The sequence below is a fragment of the Gobio gobio genome (assembly GCF_949357685.1).
Source record: "Gobio gobio genome assembly, chromosome: 25".
In the NCBI taxonomy this organism is placed as follows: domain Eukaryota; kingdom Metazoa; phylum Chordata; class Actinopteri; order Cypriniformes; family Gobionidae; genus Gobio; species Gobio gobio.
In genome coordinates this window covers 19,800,410-19,813,258 of record NC_137121.1, presented here as the reverse complement: position 1 = coordinate 19,813,258, position 12,849 = coordinate 19,800,410, and the positions used below count along the sequence as shown (strand labels likewise).

The window sequence follows — 12,849 nt, the reverse complement described above, 5'->3', positions numbered from 1 at the left end:
AGTTTCAGCACAGGGACAATATGATAACTTTGTAGAAGGAACTGACTGACATTTAAGCCATTATAGAGTGGTGCACGGATGACACATTTTTATATACCAAAACCCAGAAAAGACATGGCATTTTAGCACTTCCAGTTCCATCATCCTAAAGTCAATGGGTTTTTGGTTAAATGCTTAAAGTCCCTGTAAAGGCAATTTTGAGATTTGTTTCTAATTTGTAGAAATGTATTGCTGAAACACATTACAAAGACTGTGAACTGTGTAGTACTGAATTCAGAAGTTAGACCGTTCAACAGTTTTTCACCGTTGTTGTGTTCATGATTTTTAGGGTGGGGCTAAAACGGTGGCTCGATGACGCACTGGAGCCAACCGCCCCGGCCTTCATCCTCCCGTCCCGCCGAAATCGTCGTGATCATAGATGGTTGTGAACTGTACTTGAGTGTTGTCTTGTGTGCTACTACGGCAGCTTTCCCGCGAGTGGGCGTGGTTTCAGCACCGACAGCGGACACACCCCCAGCGTTTGAGAGCAGAGAATGCTGCTTATTTTGTCAAGGTTTTGATAAGCTATTTGATGTACTTGGCAGATTTTTTTATGATTCAAATGTGGCTGGGTGGTTAATAACACATTTATCTGTGGTGTGAGAAACTCAGAACACATGTTTAGTTTTGACTTTACAGGGACTTTAAAGTAAGGTCTGTGGTGAACAATCTCAAGATATTTTCACATTTTATTCTTCGATATAAAATCAATCAGTAAAACTCATGATTTTTGTAAGCTTTAACTTATTTTACTTGTAAATGGTGTTTGATAACAAGTGTCTATATGGAACTACAGAGGTTGACGGGGACTTTAAACCTCATCAGATGAACAGGTAAACTCATCTACTCACTAGTACGTCTTGCAAACTATTATAACTTGAACTTTCAAGGAAAATGTTATTAAACCAAGACTGGAAGAGTTTTGGGAAGCTTAATGATGGTAACATTTAAGTCATGTGACTGGTGTAGTTCGTTAATTGCCAACGTTTAGCTTATTCTGCCGATTGTATTTAAGCTTCAAAATTCATAAAATGTGTGTTCATTTGTGAAAGTTATCACGATACACAAAACGTGTCAGAACCATAAGCTTTGTCACAGACCTTATTTTCTGCAATAATCCAAAAGTCAACGGACAATGGAAAAATCCTATTGGATTTTTGTAGAGGGACCCAGGGTGATGCTAACGTCATATATCTACATATACATACAAATACACACACAGTTTTATAATGTATGAATATTTAGATAATTTGCATTCATTTAAAGGGATAGTGAAACATAACAAAATTGTAACCCTTAAAGAGGACCTCTTAAAGAGCGTCTCCACCTTTAAGAATGAATGTGCATGTAATAGTTTTTTACTGTGCACATTTTTTCATAACATTATCCATATTTCAGTTGGGCATGATACAAATAATTATGGGCTTATCGGTATCAACTAATATTTCAATATTTGTGCATCACTAGCCTGGTTCCTCACAAAGCTAATGGTTGACTTCAGAACACCTGGAATATAGCACACCATAGTGTATGAACCTTTTTTTGATTCATTTATGGTAATTTGGTATCCGTTTGAAGATTGACAGCACCAGTTCCCATTCGTTCTTATTGCATTGAAAACAGCAACCAGGCCATTCTTCAAAATATCTGCTTTTCTTCCATCCACAAAATAAAGTAATTTTGCTTTTAATGGCATTAAACCTGATGAAAAATTCATAGTGCTCAGACATGTCATGCCCCCCACAAGCCAAAGATTAGCCCATATTAGACTCATGGTGGCGGCGGGGCGGTGTGACATCTGAGCAAAATGATGACTTCTCCCCCATGCTGTAATAAACTTGTTAGGAGACGTACAAGACCATTTGTCTCAATGTCAGACTAAATGATGTCAAAGTCATAGCAATGGCATAATCATGAAAAATGTATGTCGAGCACTTTTATTAGTACTATTAAATAGTCTTCCATAAAGCTCACCTCTTTAGCTTTCTGTTTAAGCCGGGCCTGTTCAGGATCCTCCTGCCTCGAGCGACTCTGCAAGCAAAGAGAAACATTAGGACTAAAATAGACTGGTTAAAATTATATCCGGCATTTAGATGAACAATATTACAGTCGAAATAGCGGTTTAGAAAACAATCAAAATGTAACAAAGAAATAGTTAATGAAAAAAAATCATACCAAACTGATTTAAATGTTATTTTTGCGCATTAAAAAAATTCTCTAAATTTGTGTTCACAGAAAAAAAATAGCACACAGATTAGGAATGAAAGGATTGCAAGTAAATAATGACCAAAAAAAACTTTGTGAACTAGTCCTTGACATTTACCTGAACTTTTGCTCTATATTGAGAAAACATTAATGTCTGCGATTAGGACCTTTCTAATAATTCTACCATGTTGACAAACTGCTGGTACACAGTGATGTGCATGTAAATAGGTCAACTCTATTCCCAAACAGTATTTATATGAGACCAACAACAGCAAAATAAGAACAATTATCTTCTGGCTGACATGTCAATTAGCCGACTGCATTAATTAGAATAGGGATGGAGCTGCACTGGGAGTTGCTTCGGAGTGGGAGTGCTCAGCGTCATCGTCAGCGTTTATCATTTAAGTCAACTAATTACCTCTGCTTTCATGTTGCCATGTCCTTTTCCTGTGGGGAATTGTCACACCCCCACCGTATCTTAAGGAGTGAAACTTCAAGGGAGAGCAGTGCATGCTGGGAAGTTGCTATTAGCCGTTTGTTGCGGCTTCGGAATCTACATGCAGTCGCAAGTGTCACCATCACATATGAAATAGTTAGGAGCTGATGTGTGAGTAATATGCATTTCCTGAACAGACCTATATATAGGGATGGGATTGAATCGTTTTGGTTAACTTAAATCCAAGTAAAAAGATTAAATGTTCTGACTTCAATACAACTTGTATCGGCACCATCTGAGAATACGCAGTCAATTACCACAGAAAATAATTTCGACTTGTCCCACAAAAAATTTAGTGTACATTAATTATCAGCTGATATTAGATTTTTTTTTAATATTATTTAATAGTATTGACCAACTGTGGATATTTATTTGTTCATGCTCAACTACTCCCCTATTTTTACTCTGCCATCATCTAACACTTGATTCAAGTTAAATCTAATAATACCTAATAATACCTAATCTAATAATTGAATAGCAGTGTTAAATGTCATTTTTGTTTTTGTTTTGATTTATTTAGTACAGAATTTTAATATGGACATTTATCAGTATTTGGCCATAGCATGGAAATAATTAATCGGGCTATCATATTAGCCAGAATTTTAAATTGGTATATTAACTATCAAACGATATCACTGATTTTGTTATTTTATTTCTTTACCAGCACTTAGCCGACGTTGGATATTTAATTATTCAAGCTCCTTTCGTCTACATTTAGATTATCTTTGCCGCCATCTAACGCTCACCTTAAGTTTGGGATGTGCGATTAATTGTAATTGATTTTCGAACGTCAACATTCAAATCAAGTGTTGTAAAATGCAGTCTACTGTTGCTAAACTGCGGCACGTGCTTGATATTAAACAGTGTTATTCAAAGCGCATTAAGCTGCAAAAGAGACACTGTTCCCTAGGCGGCTTTATGTGTACGCACTCCAACACGGGGCGAGACGCACATAAGCAAACTATACTGTGGGCTTTGGATATGCGCCTAAACGGTCAAATAGCCTACACACAAAAATGTCAAAATGCCACTTTGCTGAGTATCCTCACAGCTTAAATATCCTCATATTTAAAGACATAACAGGTTATGTCTTAAATTAATGTAAGCAGTTCCGAAAGAATATGTGTAACAGTATATTGGATTCTCTTAAAGTGACAGCAGCCTAATAAATCTGCTGCAGTCAATAATGTTAATCAAACAACAAAAGACAAAGATAAAATCACTCACTGCTCTTGAATGAATAACTTTTGTAGTTTCATTCGTGATTATGATTTTTGCCATAATCGAGCAGCCTTACTTAATCTTTGATAAAAATAAAAAATAAATAATCTTTAAAAGCACTAATAATTTAAATTGTTAGCAAATCTCAACATGAATATCCATTTTTCATTCTGTATCTGTATCTAAAACAATTGATTTTAGTTTTTAGTGTTTTATAATTATTTAACATTTTTTAAATTTCAATATTTTATATACATTTATTTATTTATATATTTTATAATGTATTCATATTTTTATAATTTAATCACAAAGTATATAATTTTAATACCAGCCATTTATAGGTTATATCATTAACAGCTTAACTGAATTTTAATATCAATGCATCCCTGCATTTTAAATATAGAAATGTAGTAGCAAAAGCCCCCCCATAAGTCCATCCCTGCCAACAGCACTGAACTTGTTTAGAACCCAGAAAATTCCTCCTAATCCTCATGTCTGGCTATAGAGCCGTTTTAAAAAGCCATGTAGTCTTGATTAATTTATAAGCAGAGTTTACTTGCTTAGTGCCAAAAAGGTAAAGGTAGTGATGCCTTAAGGTTCATCCATTACATTTAACATGATTTTTTTACCCAACAAAATCAGTGAGTGAGATAGTGTCACTTCCCTAGAAAGAAAGCAACTTCAAGGCAAATTTAAAACATCCTCTCTCGCTTCCTAACAGAAGACTCATTCCCTTTCCCCTGATGTACTCCAGTCCAGGCAACAGTACAATCAAATCAACTCGAGACTGGATAAATCCCTCTGGCTTTGCCATTACTGCAATTTGCTACAGTATGAAGCTGCAGAGTGCAATCTTGTGTCTTAATAACACTGTCTTTTCTCTCCGAGGCCTAAAAGCACAACCGGTTTTCTTTTAAACAGTGGTGCGAGAAAAGCCAGCGTTCGTTGGCAAGGTGCTGATGGGCAGACTGACGCCGATGGCCCCTCCCGCATCACTCAAACCTACTTTTGCGGCTTTCATTAGTAGCTCCCGTTCCTCGTCATCTTTCCTCTGCTTCTCGATCTTCTCCAGCTGCTCAAAGAACTTCAGCTGGGTCCGCACATCCGAAGCCTGATCGTACAGCTCCTCATCCTGTGGAAACAGAAAACAAAACTCCTCATCAACAAGTTTATCACCTTTACATTGTTATAAGAGTGAACTAACTTTTCCCCAGCTTGCCTAAAGTTTCACTCTTTTTCCTTTCGTACATAAATGAAAGTGAAGTTAGTAGGTCACCCAGAGCTAATGGGATAATTGTGTGTTTCACAGTGTTTCTGCAAGGCAACCCAGACTCTCTTTCCTGCGATAGTTGTTCTAGCGTTGCAGGTAAAAGAGCTGCGTGAGGCGCAGTGGAGGACCAAAGCAGAGCGACACACACACACACAGGAACCCACACATTTTCATGCACTTCTGAGGCTATAGCCTATTAGCAGCGGGAACGGCACTGCTCTTCTCATCTCTTCTTGCATGCTTTCTTTTGCGCTGAGGCTGCGCCTCATTCGCAAGGCCAACTTTTCCCGTCTCCATTCAAGTCTGGCTTGTTTTTCGCTGATGTCAACAGGCTGACTTCATACAGCCGTGCCAGTTACTCATCTCGAAGAGTTTGTTTCAAAATCAGAACGGGATAAAATCGCAACATGACACCATAGCGACATTCTATTTTTTTTTCTTAGTACAAAATTAAAGTCTAGATTTTCACAGTTTTATCCTCAAGCTGCATTACATTCAGACTTCTACGCTCAAGTTAACAAAACTAGCATATATTAAAATATTAGGGATGCACCGATATGAACATTTTGGCCGATACCGATAACCGATAATTCTTAATATTTGAAAGCCGATAACCGATATATTGGCCGATAAATCTTAATACAAATTTTAATAAACTCTGAGAGCCTGATTACAAAAACAAAAGGCTCACCATTAAAAGCCATGTCCCAAACACTTCAACATAAATCAAACCTATACACTACAGTAGCCTATTTGAACCAGTGTGAGATTCCTTACCTTTTCAAATTAATTTTACACTCCTATGGCCAAATATTTTTTTTTAACACTTTACAATAAGGTTTAATTTTGGTTAGTATAAGTTAACCAACAATGAATGAACAATACTTCAACAGGATTTATTAATTTTAGTTCATGTTAATCTCAACATATTCAGACCCAAAGTTGTGTCTTTTAACATTAGGTATGAACTGTGAATGGACTGTTACAAAACACAAACATTTTATTACTAAAAGAAACAAAGGTTATTGCTCTCTGTTTGTTAATGATAGTTAATGCATTAATAAAATGAGACCTTATTTGTAAAATGTTACCAAAAATTATATTGTCTAAAAAATAAAAATAATATACCTAAATAATGCAAACAAGTAATTGAACAGCATTACTTAGGCTGCATAATAAAGAATCAGAATGCAAGTGCATGAAATAACCTCCGCACAGACGATAAAGAAATGGTTTTAATCAAACCATATTGTTGATGGAAATGATACGAGAACAATAAAAGTGCTAATTATAAAAAATAATGCTTCTGTGTTTTTGAAAAAAAAAAAAAGTTTAATATTACAGTAATAGTAAACATCTGTAATATTAGTCTAGTCTATTAGGAATAATGTTGCTGTTTGAGAGCGCGCTGAAGCTGGAGAGAATGAACGAACAACCATAAACTGAAGCGCTTAGAAGTTTAATTAACAACTAAACGCATCATATATGAGTACAATCAGATATTTATACAAAATAAATATAATATTACAACTTATATTAGCACAAAATCACGCATAGGTGAAGGGTTATAACTCCTGTGGATGCTCTTCCCCTGTTTGAGAGCGTGCTGAAACTGAAGATGATCACCGGTACAGTGAAGCACTGCGGGTTATTGACTTAACGAAACACATCCTATATGACTTTAATCAGATGTTTATACTACAAAAACGTAATATTACGACTTACATATGCTTAAAATGACGCGAATGCACAAGCGAACTTGACTGTGCTGGTCAGAATGCGTTGTTGACGCTTCCCACAACAGCGCGCTGAAAAACAATTAAACCCAGAGAATTCACTACGTTTTATAACAGAAATATTCTCATTGCAGTGTTATGTATAGGACAGTCCCAGTAGTTATTAATGCTGTGCATTTCTGTTTGAAATGCGCGCGCCGGTACAATGAAGTGCTTTACTGCATCGTTAATTAACTCAACCAAACGCATCCTATATGGGATTATATACACAAAATAATAAATATAATATTACAACTTACAATGGCACAAAAGGCTGTGAATGCACAAGCAAACTTGACTGTGCTCGTCATGAAGGTGTAACTCCGTGGGCGCGCGCTGAAGCTAAAGACCGGTACAATGAAGTGCTTTACTGCATCGTTTATTAACTCAACCAAACGCATCCTATATGATATTACATACACAGAATAATAATAAATATAATATTACAACTTACAATGGCACAAAAGGCTGTGAATGCACAAGCGAACTTGACTGTGCTCGTCATGAAGGTGTAACTCCGTGGGCGCGCTCTTCCCTCAACAAACGCGCTGAAACACACCGCTCTTTTACAGCCTATTCTATTCTCATTATCATTTTATATAGATTATAGAAGACTTGCGCTGCACATGTTGCACATAACTGTATTTTCCTTTTCGAAGTGATTCCAAACATATTTAGAGCAATTCAAACCCATCATGGTGGACAGCGCGTCCGTCTCAGCTGAAGGAAATAATACATTATCTATCGGCTTGACTATATCGGTCAAATTTTCTTATTGGACCGATAACGATAACATCAAAAATAATCATTTATCGGCCGATAACGATATGTTGCCGATATATCGTGCATCCCTATAAAATATAATAGCAATAAGAATAATACAGAATAAATAAAACATTTTCTCTCTTTTTCAATTACAAATAAGCAAAGGAAGCTTATGGCATTACCAATTACAACTTATGATCAATACTAATTTGGTTATATACATTATATAATTAGTTTAGTTTATTGTGATGTAAAACAAAAGCCTATTCATACTAGTGTATCTCCCATGATCAAGACTCTGGTTAGGGTTAACATTAAGAGTTACATTTTCAGCGTGAAGGACATGTAATGAGAAATGTTCAGTGGTAAGTGTCAGTTTGTGGTTTCTCTTTGAAGTTCTGGAGGGAGTGGTTCAGGTATTGGTTCTTACTTTGCAGGAGTCAGCGCGGTGTTGCGCAACGGCCGAGACTTTCTCCAGCATGGAGCGTAGCCTGGACTGAGTGGCGTGAGAAATGAGATTGACCGTCTCCATTGATACCTCCGTCACGCCAAACTTCTTGGCTGAAATGATACAAAGTTTGGTGTTAAAGTTACCCGGGAAGGTAGAGCATGAGTGAAGAAAAGCGATTCTTTGGGCCTGGAGCACCAAACCAATTAAAAGACAAGTATTATTGTTTTCCTCCTCAAACCTGCTTCATGATATGACCTAATTTAACTGGTAAACACTTCACTGCCACACTTAGCATCTGTCACACCCACACACTCACTTCACATCACTCTTCACATCATATCCAGCAGGTGGCGCAATGCACCTCCTCCCCGTTCCTTCATCCAGCCATCAAACTGAAAGTCACACACACACACACAGAACTCCCCCGGAGGAAGATTTACATTTTTAACACACTCCACCCCCCTGGCGACAGCATAACAACCACAGCCGGGCTCCATGTAATAGCACATATCCGCAGGCACTCATTGGTATGCACTGTGTGCTAAATCAAGCGTACAGGGGGAGAGAGAGTTTGCTTAAATACAATAATGGAGGGTGCTTTTTTGGATGAGAGGGAGCCAAAGACCTGCCTCATGTCTATATGACAGTCTCCTGTTTCTTCATGCTCTTTAGGACATCTTTAAAGCGATCTATGTGAAGGTTAACTAATCATTATTGATAAGACGCGCAGTGTGTTCTCAGTATACATGCATGCCATTTGGGAGTTTGGTCCTAATTATAGACCCTTTTTGGTATTTTTATGCACATTTTCCCATTTAATTATTCTAATATACTGATTTGCTGCTGAAGAAACATTTCTTATCAATATTGAAAAGAGGAAGTATAGGAAGGTTAAAAAGAACAGCATTGATTGAAATATTTTATTATTTTAAACTTTTCCGCCTAGCAACACCCTAGCAACCTAGAAGGCCTCAGTCTCACCTTGCATCACCATAGCATAACAACATGGCTGCGAATTATGGTGGCAAGGAGGCTCAAATTGTCTTTGCAAAATGCAGAATAATTCAATTTGTTCACATGTAGACTCTACAGGAATGTAGATTTTAATCCATCTAGTGTTTGAAATGTGCATTGTTTGTTTAGGCAGGGACATTCAGAGAGTGCATGCAAGTGACCTTGTCAGGGAAGAGGCCCGAGGCAACCTCACATTTCAGCACACAGCAAACTAACAGAGAGCCATCAGAAGACGGCCTATAAAGTATTCATTCGCAGCCCGGGGAGGCCTCCATCTCGGACACGGGGCACTCATTGCACTGACTTAGCATGTGAGTGACCAGTGGAAGTGCACAAGAAAGTGCACTAGTCTTAAGTGGAGATCAAGGAGAGGGGACTGGAAGGGTACTAATCAATTGATCTCTAGTTTTAAGTGGATCATAGTGACCAACTATTCAACTAGCAGTGTTATTACAGTTAATAAACTAAACTCAAACTATTACAAATAATTTCCGTTAATTTAAATAAAGTTTAAATATTAAATGAAAAATACAAATTAGAAAAGTTACCTAAAACATAAAATAATTAAATTTAAAGTGAAGCACTACATTTTTTATTTATTTTTTTAATTGAAAAAGAAATTAAAGCTAAACAGAAATATTTAAAACAAAAAGTGAATTCGAAATACTAATGAATACTATAATAGTGATTTAAAAAAATTTTTAGAGCATCAAAAAACTTTTCCGTTAATTATATAATATACACAACAAACTTTACCTACATTTTCTGTTTTGTCATATACAAACGTGTATGAAGTAATTAATAATAGTGTGTACATATACACACATACAATTTTTTGCAAGAACGCAAAAAAGAAATATGAATCTAGCCTAATTATACTGTGCTTTAACACTCATTACTCTAGTTTAAGGCTAATGAATAGTTAGTTGATTTTTGAAAGTGTGCAGATCCCTTCTATTCATGTCTGACTGATAATCTGGCCCAAAATTATTAGCTATATAGTTTTTCCTCTCTATGGCATTTAAATCAAGAAGCCGAATCCTAAAGCTTTGAAAAGAGTGACACATCTTTCCTGTCTCACCGAGCCAGCTTTCATCAGCTTTTTGTTTAAATCCATTCATAATCCCACACCCATTTAAAGATCCGCCCTCAAACAACGTCAGTCAACACTGATACAGTAATTAGACAGAATATTAACTGCCCACACAGTGGCGGTACAGCCTAAACCTCTTTATGACTGTAAACCTGCCAGGAGAAACTGATCCTGACAAGCACGTTGCCAGACTGCCGCTCCAGTATATGAGAGTATTGTGGCGGTGAGCTATTTTGTACCAGTCTCCAGGAGACGTTTGTGGAGCAGGCTGGCAGGAAGGAAGGCCTCGTCCTTACAGGAACGGATCTGGGTGCCCACCAGCTCCGAACCCGTGGCCAAGATACGGGCGTTCTCCTCGTTCAGGTTCACACCAGCCATGGATGCCACGTCATTGATGTCGTCATCATCCCTGCAGACACAAACAGAGGAGATTCAAGAAGAGCTTTTCCATGCATGAGGTATATTTTGATGTATATAAAGTTATATATTACAAAAAAATTATGATATAAAACATTTATGTCAAGTTATGTTGCATGTATGTATACAAAGTCCATTACTGTGAAAGAACTTGTTAAATTCTAAATTTAATATGCTTTAATTCAAATGAAAAATTAACATCGCATCTTGTACTTAGTAAATGGTCAATGTCACTTTTTTATTTTTACACATTAAATGTATACATGAAGCAGTTTGTATATATAAAATGTGAGAAAATCTTGTGGAATGGGTTTGATACCAAACTTATTTCAAAGCTTTTATTAATCTTTTTTTAATTATCATTTTTTTCAGCAAAATAATAGATAGTCATGAACATGACTTCATTCCATCACACCCATTTTTACATTCTCAAATTCTGTCTGAACCCAATAAAACAACAATTCTAGAGAAACGTCGCCCCCTACTGGATTCTTAGAAAACCTACCTGAAAGTCCCACCCCCAGGGTCATTTAGCTTCTGTTTCTGATTGGCTGAGGCTTGAAAAGCCACACTCATGGGGTTCCTCACTTGGAAGTGTGTCCCAACAGCACCTGCAATAAAACTTGTAATTATACTGGGGCACTTCTATTGGACTCTTGCATAAGAAAAGGAACACTTAAGCCTCCACTACTTTCCTTAGGTGTGTTTAAAATGGACTCCGAGCTCATTAAGTCTCTCGCTTACCTTGAGCACGAACCGTCTGTGTAATCACCACCGGCATCCGTGTCGGAGTAGCCTGAAGCCCGGGCCTCTTAATAGCCTGAAGAGAACAAAACCACAGAGGATACGAACATCTTTAGACAAGTGCTGGAAGATATAGCTTAAAAAAAAAGAAGACATATTTGTAAGACTTCCAAAGAAGTCACTATATTAATAAATGTGTTCTATATTAATTTGCTCTTAAAGTTCTTTTTTATTAGATAAAGCATAATTTCAACCAAACAGCCTTAAGCAGTTAGACTCACAATGTTTAATGCAATAATAATACGAATCATGTTTATCACATGGACATAACATTTTATTTATTTATATGCATTAATACTACATTTTAATTTGATTAGGCTTATGTATAAAAATCCATGTTGAGGCTTCTGTGAATCACTGAATGAATCATTCACTGAAGTGATTCAAATTTATTTTTTGCAATTTAAGTTTGAATCAGAGATGCTATTATCCAGCTTACAAAGGCTAAGATCATATAATCAATTTAATAACATGAGCAATAAAACTTCACTAACACTTTATTTTACAGTGTCATTGTTACATGTGTAACATGTAGTTACTATAGTAATAACTTTAAATTATGCATAATTACAAAACCTTCATCCTTACCCTGACTCTATAGTAAGTACATATAGTTAATTATTATGACATAGTTCTTAAATGTATAATTACACTGTTATACTGACACCTTAAAATAAAGTGTAACCAAAACTTTCCTGTAGGTCAAACAGTAGAGCATGGCGCCAGCAACGCCAAGGTCATGGGTTCGATTCCCAGGGAAAGCAGGCACTGACAAAATGTAAAATGTGTACCTTGAATGCAATGTAAGTCGCTTTGGATAAAAGCGTCTGCCAAATGCATAAATGTAAATGTAATGTATGAATGTAAAACTTCTAAACTTCTATTTAAATAATCCACATTTTTACATTGTAAATGTGTTATGAATATTAAAATATATAGTGTTTTATATTATGAATGTTCAAATATAATACATACAATTGTTATGGATAGGGGTATAACGATGCCCTAATGACATAATTCGATACATATGTTACTGAACTTGTGATACGATATTATTGCGATACTCCAAGACATATGACAAAAGGTTAACAAAAAATGTATTGTTGATTAAAATGCTAAATTTGGCATTACATTGGGGGTGGAAATGATTAGGATTGGACTTGGTGCTGTAACCCAACGCAGAGGACAATAGTTGCGTTTACATGGAGCACTGTAATCGGTTTAAAAGTCCAATCCGAATAAAAATACTCCATATAAACACCTCAATCGGAATAAAAATGGCCAAACCGAATGAAATTG

At 36.3% G+C, this 12,849-nt stretch overlaps 1 protein-coding gene across 1 annotated transcript in view; it reads right to left on the bottom strand.

The window, feature by feature from the left end:
* LOC307121229 (transcription initiation factor TFIID subunit 4) overlaps nucleotides 1-12,849 on the bottom strand; it is a gene marked incomplete at its 5' end in the record, with an annotated part of 52,828 nt that overhangs the window by 27,703 nt on the left and 12,276 nt on the right. The window contains 6 exons of the mRNA XM_079808757.1: nucleotides 2,014-2,070; nucleotides 4,968-5,093; nucleotides 8,202-8,332; nucleotides 10,569-10,738; nucleotides 11,252-11,357; nucleotides 11,491-11,566. Coding sequence (XP_079664883.1) covers nucleotides 2,014-2,070; nucleotides 4,968-5,093; nucleotides 8,202-8,332; nucleotides 10,569-10,738; nucleotides 11,252-11,357; nucleotides 11,491-11,566 — 666 coding nt within the window. The remainder of the gene's footprint in view (nucleotides 1-2,013; nucleotides 2,071-4,967; nucleotides 5,094-8,201; nucleotides 8,333-10,568; nucleotides 10,739-11,251; nucleotides 11,358-11,490; nucleotides 11,567-12,849) is intronic.